This window comes from Thamnophis sirtalis, unplaced genomic scaffold (assembly GCF_051295495.1).
Source record: "Thamnophis sirtalis isolate CommonGarterSnake01/CBP01778 unplaced genomic scaffold, rThaSir2_p1.2 scaffold_9, whole genome shotgun sequence".
Lineage (NCBI taxonomy): Eukaryota > Metazoa > Chordata > Lepidosauria > Squamata > Natricidae > Thamnophis > Thamnophis sirtalis.
The window spans coordinates 21,486,020-21,498,322 of record NW_028261389.1 but is presented as its reverse complement, the minus strand read 5'-3'; the positions used below and the strand labels follow the sequence as shown (position 1 = coordinate 21,498,322).

The 12,303-nt window shown below is 42.2% G+C and overlaps 1 protein-coding gene across 1 annotated transcript in view; it reads right to left on the bottom strand.

Annotated features, from left to right (window-relative positions):
- Nucleotides 1-12,303, bottom strand: part of DENND2A (DENN domain containing 2A) — an 88,245-nt gene that overhangs the window by 20,813 nt on the left and 55,129 nt on the right. Inside the window, exons 7-14 of the mRNA XM_087723004.1 lie at nucleotides 11,645-11,741; nucleotides 10,564-10,614; nucleotides 9,397-9,584; nucleotides 8,248-8,357; nucleotides 5,842-5,911; nucleotides 4,012-4,089; nucleotides 3,417-3,557; nucleotides 1,872-2,020 (exon numbers count right to left, since the gene is read on the bottom strand). Coding sequence (XP_087579130.1) covers nucleotides 1,872-2,020; nucleotides 3,417-3,557; nucleotides 4,012-4,089; nucleotides 5,842-5,911; nucleotides 8,248-8,357; nucleotides 9,397-9,584; nucleotides 10,564-10,614; nucleotides 11,645-11,741 — 884 coding nt within the window. The remainder of the gene's footprint in view (nucleotides 1-1,871; nucleotides 2,021-3,416; nucleotides 3,558-4,011; nucleotides 4,090-5,841; nucleotides 5,912-8,247; nucleotides 8,358-9,396; nucleotides 9,585-10,563; nucleotides 10,615-11,644; nucleotides 11,742-12,303) is intronic.

The following is a 12,303-nucleotide window of genomic DNA, read 5'->3' as shown; positions in this document are numbered from 1 at the left end:
ATTTTGTTTTGTTTTTGAAGTGAAAGCTACTTTCTGCTTATCAACAGATTCCAGGACTATTTATATGTGTTTTCTGCTTCAAAACGATGAGAACCCATTTTGAAATAGTGCAGAACACGTAAAACATAAACTCAAGTACTTCTTAAGTTACAGATACTGAAGTCACACAAATCCTTAGAATGAAAAGATGGAAGGGCAATCCTGCAAACACTTCTGTTCAACTGTTCAACAGCTGCATCATCTGAATCAGGCCTATCAAACTGGCGGCCCCACAGGCCAGATACGTTCCCCGCAAGCCGCTTCCACCCAGGCTCCGCAAAGGCAAAAAACATCATGATACGTCACGATCCGGCCCGTGACACGATTGAGTTTGACACCCGTGATCTGGATCCTTTGAAGTTCAAAATGGTATTTGTTCCAATGTAAACAACTAATGTAGAAACACTCATGTTCATCTTAAGTCCTTTTATCTATCTATCTATCTATCTATCTATCTATCTATCTATCTATCTATCTATCATCTATCAATCTATCTATCATCTATCAATCAATCAATCAATCAATCAATCAATCAATCTATCTATCTATCTATCTATCTATCATCTATCTATCTACCTATCTATAAATAGCTGTGTGTGTGTTTGTGTATGTTCTAGCATAACTCTGGAACACCTCGAGCAAGTCCAACCAAATTTGGTACACAGATGACTTATTGTCTGGAAATAAGTACTGTGGGGGTAAGACACTCCTAACACCCCTCGTGGGGGGGGTGTTCTATTACGATACCGCCTGTTGTGCCTTCAAATGGCTTCTACCCTACAGCTCAGTGGAGTTGCCATGGTAATGGCTTCGTAGTACTCCACAAGGGGACTCCCTCTGGTAAGGGGGAAAATCCAACATTAGAAATTACATTTGTCCAGACATTTCCCCCCTATAAATAAATATCAGCTAATTATAAACAATATTAAATCATACATTTTAACACTTACTGGACATGCATTCACCGTGAGTTCCCAGCAGCAACATTTTCCTCCAGATGAACCCAGTAGAATAGTCAGATAAAATTAAACATTGGACCATGGTTTTATGGAGCAGTAGATGCAGTGTATCTGACTTTACAAAGCCATGCCTTTTTTGTTTATTTATCCAGGAAAAAAACAAGCATCTATAAAAACATATATGATCATCTGTCTAGCTGCCAGCTAGATGTTTTTAACCATGAAACAGAAAGAATACGGAGGCCCAGCTGCTCCTGCTGTCTCCATCCCCTGATATATTCTGCTATTCATATGTATCTTTTCTGGGTTATTCAGCTCTGGAGTTCATCCGCAAAGCCCAGCTATCATTACATCTTGCACAAATTTGTCCCCAGGAATCTAGACTGACTGTAGCAGCCACACCCCCACTGTCCCAAAGTGATATCCATAGCTGGCGATCAATCAAGATGAGCCAGACACTCCTATTAGTTAGGGATCGCTGTAATTTTTACATGGAAAGCATTAACGTTTGAAGCCAACATCAGTAGAAGCCAAGAAAGGAGAAATATACATCACAGATGTCTCAGCTCCAGAACTCTAATTGTGCAGAAGATACACTTCTGCCTTTTGAACCTAGGAAAAGAGAGACAGCCACTACTCTAGGATGTAGGCAACTGATGAAAACTGGCTTTAAGGAGACTGGATCAGGGGTCTCCAACCTTGGAACTTTAAGACTTGTGGATTTTAACTTCCAGAGTTCCTTGGCCAGCAAGTTGGCTGAGGAACTCTGGGAGTTGAAGTCCACACATCTTAAAGTTCCCAAGATTGGAGACCCATGGACTGGATAATAGTTGGTCCACCAGGTAAGGCAGAGAAATAGGAGACAGACATTACCTGAGCTTGTCTGCTATAAATATCACCCGTCTCTCCAACAGCAAGGAAGCAAAGACTCTGCTTAAGTGCCGAATGCTAAGCGAGGAGAACAAGGACTCAAAATCAACATGTTCAAGTCTTGAATCAAGTGGTCGACACAGCTCTATAACCTGAAACGAAGAATGCAGGAGACATACAAGATGTAAAATCAACCCAAAAGTCAGTTCTGACCTGAGCAACTTATTTAGCCCTATTCTTAAATGAGTAAATGTGTGTGTGTGTGGGAGGTGTTATACTCTGAGAATACCAATTGCAGCCTTTCCAGACTAATGGAAATTTGTTTGGCAAATTTGCCTTATTCAAAAGCCCATCCCCCATTCTATGTATTTCCACATTGGAATCTTCTATCATGAAGAAACCAGGGGCGAAATCCAGCAGGTTCTGACAGGTTCCAGAGAACAGGTAGCGGAAATTTCGAGTAGTTGGGAGAACCGGTAGCAGAAATTTTGAGTAGTTCAAAGAAATGGCAAATGCTACCTCTGGCTGGTCCCAGAGTGGGGTGGGAATGGAGATTTTGCTGTATCCTTCCCCTGCCATGCCCACCAAGCCATGCCCACAGAACTGGTAGTAAAAAAAATTGAATTTCACTGGAAGAAACAAATGTGCTGATTCCTAATTATTATCTCCACATCCTCCAATGAATGTCTCCTGCCCCTGCATTCCCCCACCTCCACCCTTTTGTACAATCAGACTTGAAAGAAAAACACTTGACTGCCATCACTATTTTTAATTTTTAAATGTGTCTGCAAGATCCGGATTGGCACTTTGCTATGCAGAAAGCCTATTTTCTTTCCTTTTTGAGGAAAAAAAATCTGCAGAAAGCACTTACCGTATTTTTCGGAGTATATGAGTATATTCCCTCAAGAGGCTGAAAATCTGGATGCGTCATACACTGAATACAACATTTTTTGCCTCTAGAAACCCCGACCCCTTCATCAAAATGGCCGTGCAGAGCCTTTAGGAGGCTTTCAGAGTGCTCCTAGAGGCTGGAGAGAGCAGTAATGAGTGAAAAACAGGCCGTTTTTTGCTCAATTTTACCCCCCTCCCCAGCCCCCAGGAGTACTCTATAAGCCTCCTAAAGGCTATGCATACAATTTTTTGGAAAAACCCGGGCCCGTTTTCATGAGAAATGAGCTGTTTTTTGCTCGTTTCCCCCTCCTCCCAGGAACACTCTGCAAGCCTCCTAAGGGCTATTCGTGCCCCCCCTTTTTTTTTTTGAAAGAAGGGGAGGCTGTTTCTGCAAAAAACGGACCAATTTTGGGAGGTTTGCAGAGTGCAAAAACTTTTTTTTTTTAATTTGCCTCTTCAAAATCTTGATGTGTCTTACACTCCGGTGTGTCTTATATTCTGAAAAATACGGTAATTGAAGGACTCAAAGGAAAACATATACATGGGAACTTGCAAGCTTAGCTACTTCATCTACTTTTGAAGGGTGGTTCTAATCTAGATAGGTAGCTTTTTGCCCTTAGCGGACTTCAACTCCCAGAATTCTCCAGCCAGCATTACTTCTGTTCCAGAACCAGGCAGGAAGTTCTTGATGGAGATAGTCCGACCCAGGGCTGGAAAAGGGGCTTCCATGACACTCCTCATGAGCGGCTGGACCAAGGCAGGAGAAATGCCACGTCTTTTCTCAACCTCATCCAAGATCTGAACAACAGAGAAAGAAAAAATAGAAAGGAGAACATTATGCATTTTGCTTCAGGAATCTACTGATTTTTCTCCTCTTGCTAGCTTTTCATTGTTGTCATATCCTTGTTTGATGCCACACAAAACAGTCAAGCATCAGAATCCCACTTTAATGAAAGAAGTTACAGGTGGAAAGGGCCTCTCTTTCAGTATCTACTCTCAGTGGCAAAAGGAGAAAAATGCATTTAACATACTCCAAAGCAGAAACAACTGGCCCTTTTTAAAAAGAACTTGGGTGAGATTCTTATCTGACAACAGCAAACAAATGTATGGAATTATGAGTCAGGACCAGATGTTTATCCCCTTGGTTTGAGTTGCACTTCCAATGAACCGGATATGGCCAGAGAAGGATCTCTCTCCTCCTCTGTCCCTACTCGCTTTTGGGGGCGGTTTGCATGCTCCTTGTCCCTCTCACCTTTGAGAAGAGGTTGAAACAACCCAAGCGGCTCACAATGCAGTAAACTTCTGGAAGACGTTTCCCTTTCCCACTGGGCTTTCAAGAGAGACAGACACAACACAGATATACATAAACAGAGAGTGATGAACAAGAAGAAACCAAAATCACAATAACCTTCTATTCCATGCACAAAGCAGTTCTTCCAACTTAACCTATTACTACAGATAGTCCTCAGCCTAGGACCAGGGGTGGGATTCAGCCGGTTCAGACCGATTCAGGTGAACTGGATATTAATTTTAATCTGGTTTGCCGAACTGGTAGTTACAAGGACCGCCTGACCCCGCCCCACTCCTCTCAGGAGTCTCCATGTGGCCCGTTCATCATGCGCGGTAAGTACAGGGACTGTGCGGAGGCTCTGGGAGGACCAAAAATGTGCCTACCAGAAGTCCGGAAATGGGCCTGTTTCTGGCCTCCAGAGGGCCTCTGGAAGCTGGGGGAGGCCGTTTTCACCCTCCCGGCGGCTCAAATTAAAGCCTCTAGAGCCTGGGGAGGGTGAAAATCCCCCCCAGGCCGTGGTGCAGGAAGCCAACTAGGCCATGCCCCATGGCCACGCCCACCCAGCAACCAGACAGTAAGTATAATCTTCATTGATATTGTACTTAAATACAACGAAATTGGTTAGAGAACCAGTTGCTAAAATTTTTCAATCACACCCTGCTTAGCACCATGACTGAGGCCAAAATTTCCATGACTAAGTGCAGTTGCTAAGTGACTTACACCTCATTTAACCATGGTGGTTAAGTGAATCACTGCAGTCGTTAAGTGAATCTGGCTTCCCCCAGTGACTTTGATGATCAGAAACCGGCTGGAAATGTTACAAATGGTGATCATATGAAACACGCATACCCCCAGGATAGTGCAACCGTCATAAATGCAAGCAAATTGCCAAGCAACCAAATTTTGATCACATGACCATATGCTGAAACAGTCATAAGTATGAAAAACCATAAGAAGTCACTTTTTTGAGTGATGTTGTAACTCTGAACCATCACTGAACGAATGCGTGCAAGTCAAGGACTATCTGTACCAGGTATCAAACCCGCGTCGTCACGGTGTCATCATGTGATGTATCGCAACTCCCCTCCTTCGCTAAACCGGGTGTGGCCAGCGCGTGACGCATCCGGCCTGCAGGTCACAGGTTGGACAGCCCTGATCTGTATACTTCTGAGGCACCTATTTCCTGATTTACAGTTATCCTTTTGTGCTAGATTGTTTCTCATAATCCTAATCCAAGCCTAATTTCTCTAAAAAGCAGCAAATTGCAAAAGATTGACTGAGTTACAGAATATAGTACTGCATTCCATTAAAAGAAAAATACCATTAATTTTCTAGCTGCATGATTTCAGATAGTCCATAGTGACGACGAGACAGAGAAGAATGCTTGGATTTGGCTACCAAAAGAAAATTATGATTCAGCAATAATAGCCACAAAGCGTGGGTCAAAATCTTTTCTTCCCTCACTGCCAAGGAGGCCTGTGAGACAGAGATGGTATTCAGCAGATTCTGACCAGTTCTGGAGGACCGGTAGTGGAAATTATGAGTTGTTCGGAGAACCAGTAAATACCATCTCTGACTGGCCCCACCCCCTTCTATTCTCTGCCTCCCGAGTACCAGCTGATCCAGAGGAAATGGGGATTTTGCAGTAACCTTTGCCTAATCCGCCCACCATGCCATGCCATGCCATGCCTACCAAGCCACGCCCACAGAACCGGTAGTAAGAAATTTTGAATCCCACCACTGCTGTGAGACCATCCTACTCAATTTCTGAAGACGAAACTAGATAGTTACCAGTATTCTTCTACAGTAGCCAAATCTTCGGCTGCCATCTTCACTAGTCAAGACAAATGAAAACGTCTCACTGAAAAAGAGAAAGTTTTAAAGAAACTTTCTTCAATGACAAAGTTATGTTCAGTTCTAGAAAATATGCATATGGATGCTAAAAAGAACTTATATATATTTTAAGTTATACATTCATCTTTTTCTTTTTTACAAGTCTAAATAGAACACTTCACAACAAACATGCATGATATATGCCATCATCCTAATTAAGATCTCGTATGGTTAAGGCGAAGGAAAATAATCATCATTCATTCATGCCACAAAGAGGGGATCAAATTATTCACCAAAGCACCGGAGGGAAGGACAAGAAACAATGGTTGGAAACTAATCAAGGAGAGAAGCAATCTGGAATTAAGGAGAAACTTCCTAAAAGTGAGGACAGTTAACCAGTGGAACAGCTTGCCTTCAGAAATCGTGGGTGCTTCATCAGTGGAGGTCTTTAAGAAGAGACTGGACAGTCACTTGTCTGAAATGTGTATCCTGCTTGAGCACGGGGCTGGACTAGAAAACCTCCAAAGTCCCTTCCAGCTCTATTACCGTATTTTTCTCTATTATGTTTACCATATTTTTCAGAGTATAAGACACACCTTTTTCCCTCAAAAAAGAGGCTGAAAATCTGGGTGTGTCTTATACACTGAATACAGCATTTTCTGCCTCCTGAAACCCTGCCCCCTTCACCAAAATGGCCGTGCATAGCTTGTAGGAGGCTTTCAGAGGGGGCTGGGGAGGGCAGAAATGAGCAAAACATGGGCCATTTTTTTGCTCAGTTTTGTCCCCCCAGGCCCCAGGAGCACTCTATAAGCTTCCTAATGCCCTTTTTAAAAATAAAAATGGGCCATTTTTTGCTCGTTCCCCCCACCACCCCCGGAACACTCTGCAAGCCTCCTAAGGGCTATTCATGCCCTTTTGGGGGGGGGAAGGGGGGGACGTTTCCGCAAAAAACGGGACAATTTTGGGAGGTTTGCAGAGTGCAAAACCCTTTTTTATTTATTTGCCTCTACAAAACCTTGGTGCTTCTTATACTCTGGTGTGTCTTATACTCTGAAAAATATGATACATTCTGCCTTTTCCCCCAGTAACTTGGAAGGTGGCTTTCCATTAGAGGAATACTAATTCTGTGCATTCCTACTAATTGCCTTTCCCCACTAGCACTTAGTTGCAGCATAAAATTATCCTGACAATATCCTTTTTCTGTCATTCCCCTATGTTATTTATTTATTTATTTGTTAAATTTTTATACCCCCCATCTCACTCATCTAGCTGGCTGTTTTTGCTTCCATCTCACTTCCAGGCCATGAATGACACCAGATTAAGTTGTCCTTATCTGTACCAATGCCAAGCACCCAAATTTTGATCACACAGCCACAGGGCTGCTGCAACAGCTATTACTTTGGGTACTGGGGGTAAGTACCATTTCTGCAGTGCTGCTGTCACTCTGAATTGCCACTTAATTCATCCAGATTTGGGATGGTGATGGCCAGATGTATAGTTTTTAAAAGTCATACCTTTAAAGTATTTTGGATAATTATATTTTACACGAACTTTATAATATATTTGTATACTCTTGCCTTCTTTTTTAGGGCTGCGACATACTGACTATCCCAAAGACACCAGCTGGCTTCTAGGCCTAAGATAGGATTAGAACTCATGGTCTCCTGGTTTTTCACCCATTTTCTTTAACCACTGGACCACTATTTCTTTGTTGGTGGTCATGCATCCTTTCAAATCAATCTTGACCGCTGGCAACTACATGGCAATTTTCTTGGCAATGTTTAGATAGATGTGTGCAGTTACATCTATTTAACATTGTAGTTCTTTGTACCGATTACATATAAGGACTACTTTAAAATGACTGCTAATATTGTGACTAATTCTGTAGCTTTCATGTTACACTTTGCTTAGGTCAAAGACAAAGCAAGAATGGATCGGATGGCTGAATATTGATGCACTGATTCCCTAAATATTTCCGATCACTAGTTTTGTGCTTGTTCCACAGTTGTTCACGCTGAAGTCAAAACTGATTTTGATGTTATCATAAAAAAACCAATCTGGTGTAAATAAAACTAGCATCAGATGTGGTATTCTGCCAGTTAGGACCAGTTTGCCCGATCCGGTAGTGGAAATCATGGTTAGGCCCATAGGCCCACCCACCCGCACTAGCTCTCTTTTGTCCTACTTATAGACTATTTTTGAGCAAAGCACATGGGCGGAAGGCTAGGAGCATGCGTGGATGCTCGCGCGCACATTTGCAAACCGTTAGGGAAGGTAGGTGAAAGCCACCCCTGGCTAACATTATGCATAATGGTAGGTTAGGAACTGGTAAGAAGGGAAGAAAGGAACCATCCTTTAACGTGCCTGCTAAACTGAGAAACAGGAGTCCAGTCTTTTGCATCAGGGAAGCAAAACTGTGGAATGGCCTTCAGCTGGTCCTCTGCCTCCCTCATGAATTTGAAGGAGCGTTCAAGCTAGTAGAAGAAAAGGAGGAGGAGATGTTTTCAATTAATTAGGTAGAAGTAAAATTGCATGATTTCCCCCCCTCCCCTCTCCATCTACCTTGCTTCCTAAATAAATGGAGAAGTGATGATAGAGAATACACGTCCATCTGGAGGGTAATAACATAGCTGTTTGCCTAGTTCACCGGATTTATGTCTAACAAATGTGTATGTGTATCACTCAGCCAAACCAGCTTCCCTCCTCCCTCCCTCTCATTCAGAAGTGGTATTCAACTGGTTTGGACTGGTTCACCTGAACCGGTAGCGGAAATCATGTGTGGGCCCGCCCACCCGGGCTCTATGCCATCCTATTTAGGCACGTTTTCAAACCGTGTGCATGTGTGCAAGTCGCGCACGTGATCAAAGCGCATGCACAGAAGGCCAAGTGCATGCATGGACAGAGCGCAGGTGCTCACATTTGCAAACTGGTAGGGAAAGTAAGTGAATACCACTCCTGCTCCCATTTACAGCCAAATCTTGAGAATTCCCTTGTTTTTTAGCTACTTACTACACCAATGCTGACGTCCATATTTTAAGTATTTCATTCTGTTAAGAGTTATGAACAGACAAAGCAAACTGCCTCAGATATGTTAAGGAGTGAGCCATGTAAAAATCATAGGCTGCATACAGTTCCCAGTGTTTGTTATGAACACAACTGCTTAAATCAGCAGCACAGATTTGCATCAGCCTCAGGAAAGGGATACAAAACCTGTAATTGAAATCCAGAAATAGACTCAGCATTGTTTTAAGAAAATAGACAGCAACAAACTTCACCTTAAAACATAGGGATGCATTGGAAAGTTCACTTGCTTCACTGCTCTGTCTTTTGTGACTATCCCTGTCCCTAAAAATGTTGTGGACCCTTGACTGCCCACCTCTGAGCAACTCACTTTCCTAATCTGGCATCCCCGAGATGTGCGGAGTTTCAACTTCAAGAATCTTAACCCAACAGAGCAGAGGAATCCTTCCTTTGCTTTTCTCCAAACAGGCAATCTCCATCATCCTGTCCTACCTTTAATGGAAACTGCTGGGTAACTTCAGGGACGTATGGTGCACAAGCTTGTTTCTTGTGTAATGATACTACAACAAAATATTCAAAGAGCTGCCTCTCTTGGTACTCGATGAGATCTCTCTCCAAGGTGTGATACTTGGGGGCTTGCTTCAGGCGAGATTTTACATGAACAAGGCGTTGACTGTGAGCTACACAAAAAGGTAAGCCAACAAAATCAACACAACCGTTTTGGGTGAGGTTCCCACAGCAATTAGAAGTTCTGTCTTACTTCAAACTACATATTCACCATGAACTCAGCCAGCCTTTCTTAACCTGGTCATCCTCCAGATGTGTGAATGTCAATATGAAGAATTCCCAAGGAAGGACCTTGTAAGATGATAATCGTAAGCACTGAAATCCACCCAACTGAAGGGCACCAGAGTACAGAAAGGTCAACTTAAATATTCTGGAATTATGTTGTGTTGTAACCAGGATATCAAAACATTCTGAAACATTATACAGAGAGAATCAAGATAAAAAATATAGTGTTGTTAGTTGGTGAATATGACAATTTTTTTTCGCAGAAAATGAGAGGGGAGAGCACATAGCCCAGGAGTTGCAAATATGCTGGATCACTCCACCCTTGGTAGAAACAGCATAGTCTGGAAAATACCGTATTTTTCAGAGTATAAGACGCACCTTTTTCCCTCAAAAAAGAGGGTGAAATCTGAGTACGTTTTATAAACTGAATACAGCATTTTTGGCCACCTGAAACCCCATCCCCTTTGCAAAAATGGCTGTGCATAGCCTTTAGAAGGTTTCCAGAGTGCTCCTGGTGGCTGGAGAGGGCAAAAATGAATGAAAAACGAGCCGTTATTTTGCTTGATTTTGCCCTTCCAGCCCACAGGAGCACTCTATAAGCATCCTAAGGGCTATGCATGGCCTTTTTTTGACAAAAAGATTGGGCTGAATGTTGACTAATGAACTTTTTTTTAGGGATATGAATGTTCATGTAGCCATCATAACAGACAAATAATCAATAGTTCACTTTTGCAATAATTGAAGGCTCTACAGGCATAAAACATATCCTGTTATTTTGGGCAAGGAAAAAAAACTGGAAGGGAAAAACCCACAATTTTCCATCCAAGAATCAATAACCTTCTCTAAAGTTCATCTCCCAATTAATACCTCTTTGTTTCTCTTCTGTGTCACTGTCTGATTCACTATTTTCATCTGTAACTAGGAGGAAATAGAAAAGCACAGTAAACATCACTTTTCAAAAAAATATTGTTTTCTGAATAGCATGCAAAACCTAGAATGGATCACAGAATCAGTTCTCCCAAGATCTCTTATACCCCCCAAAATATAGGCTGTCTAGTTAGGGTAGCTAGAAGATAAGCCAGGAACCACTAAGGAATTTCTAGAAAACTGCAGTAAATCATTCAGATTTTTGTTTACTGAGAACAATCCCAAACATCACCAAAATTAGGTTGGGAAAATGAAAAAAAGATTGGAAGAAAATGGAGGGAGGAATCTTGTACGAAAGGACAATGAGCAATCTTTCTAATTGAAAGATGCTCAAGGAGCAGCCAAAAAGCAATGCTTTTTACAGCTTGCTTCGGGGAACAAATGATGGCCAAGTCCTAGACCAAAGTAGAAAAGACCAAGTAGAACAGTTAAGCCTGACAACTCAAATGTACCCTGTAACAATGCTAGGATATAGGGCAAGTAGTACTAAATAGCTATAGCACTTAGACTTATATACCACTTCATAGTGCTTTGCAGCCCTTTCTAAGTGGTTTGCAGAGTCAACACATTTCCCCCCAAAATCTGGACCCTCATTTTACCGACCAGAGAGGCAGGTTCCGGCTGCTGGTGGTTTGCTCAGGGTCGCGCGCATACTTGATGCACACTATGTGTGAATGCACAGTACTTTTAAAAATACTTCTGCGCATGTGCAGAAGGAAAAAGCAAGATGGCGCCACCAACAGAACTGATTTGGGGTGTGGCAGACCAGATGGTAGTCAACCTTGAGCCTGGCAAGATTCGATCTGCCAAACTCCTGGCAGCCAGCAGCCAGCAGAAGTAGCCTGCAGTACTGCATTCTAACCACTAAACCACCACGGCTCAACATAGAAAACTGGGGCAGTAGCATTATGTCCTTTATATTATTAAAGAAATCCCTTTAATATTGGACAATACTGAGTAGGCACAAAAGCCAGGTCAAGATGCCCGCAAAACCAATGGTCCAGCGACAATCTTTCCTTACCTCTCCCTGAGCTGGACTCTGTAGATTGTGACAGTCTCTTGACTCGCTTCTTCCCTCTTCGAGCCTCATAAATGGCATTGATTTTTAACACCAGCTGCTTAACGTAAAGAAGAAAAAGTAAATGCTTTCTCCTTTCCACAAAACCAGTTTTTTAATATAAAAATAATGATGCCCACATCTTTTTATCCATCAAGGCAATTTACAGGTACCGTATTTTTCAAAGTATAAGACGCTCCAGAGTATAAGATGCACCTAGCTTTTTGGGAGGAAAACAAGGGAAAAATATTTGCCTCTGCCTCCCAGCAATTTTCCTCCTTGCAACAAACAGCAAACAGTACACACAATATACACTGTTTGTAGTGTTATATTTCAGGCTATACTTATACAGATACTGTTAAAATTGATGTGCTTTCTGGGAGTATAGTTATTCTCTGCTATTTAAAAGAACAGCACTTTTTAAAACAATAGCACTTCTTCATTTTGTTAAGTTGTCTAGAATAATAATAAAGCAATCTTTAAAAAATAAGTCTAATAATTTGAACATTCTATAGGCATTTATAGTTGTTGACTTACCTTCTTGCAGCAAACAGCCTGATTAGCACAAGAAAAAAAATCTGCCTCTGCCTCCCAGCAATTTGCCTGGTGGAGCAAACAGCAAG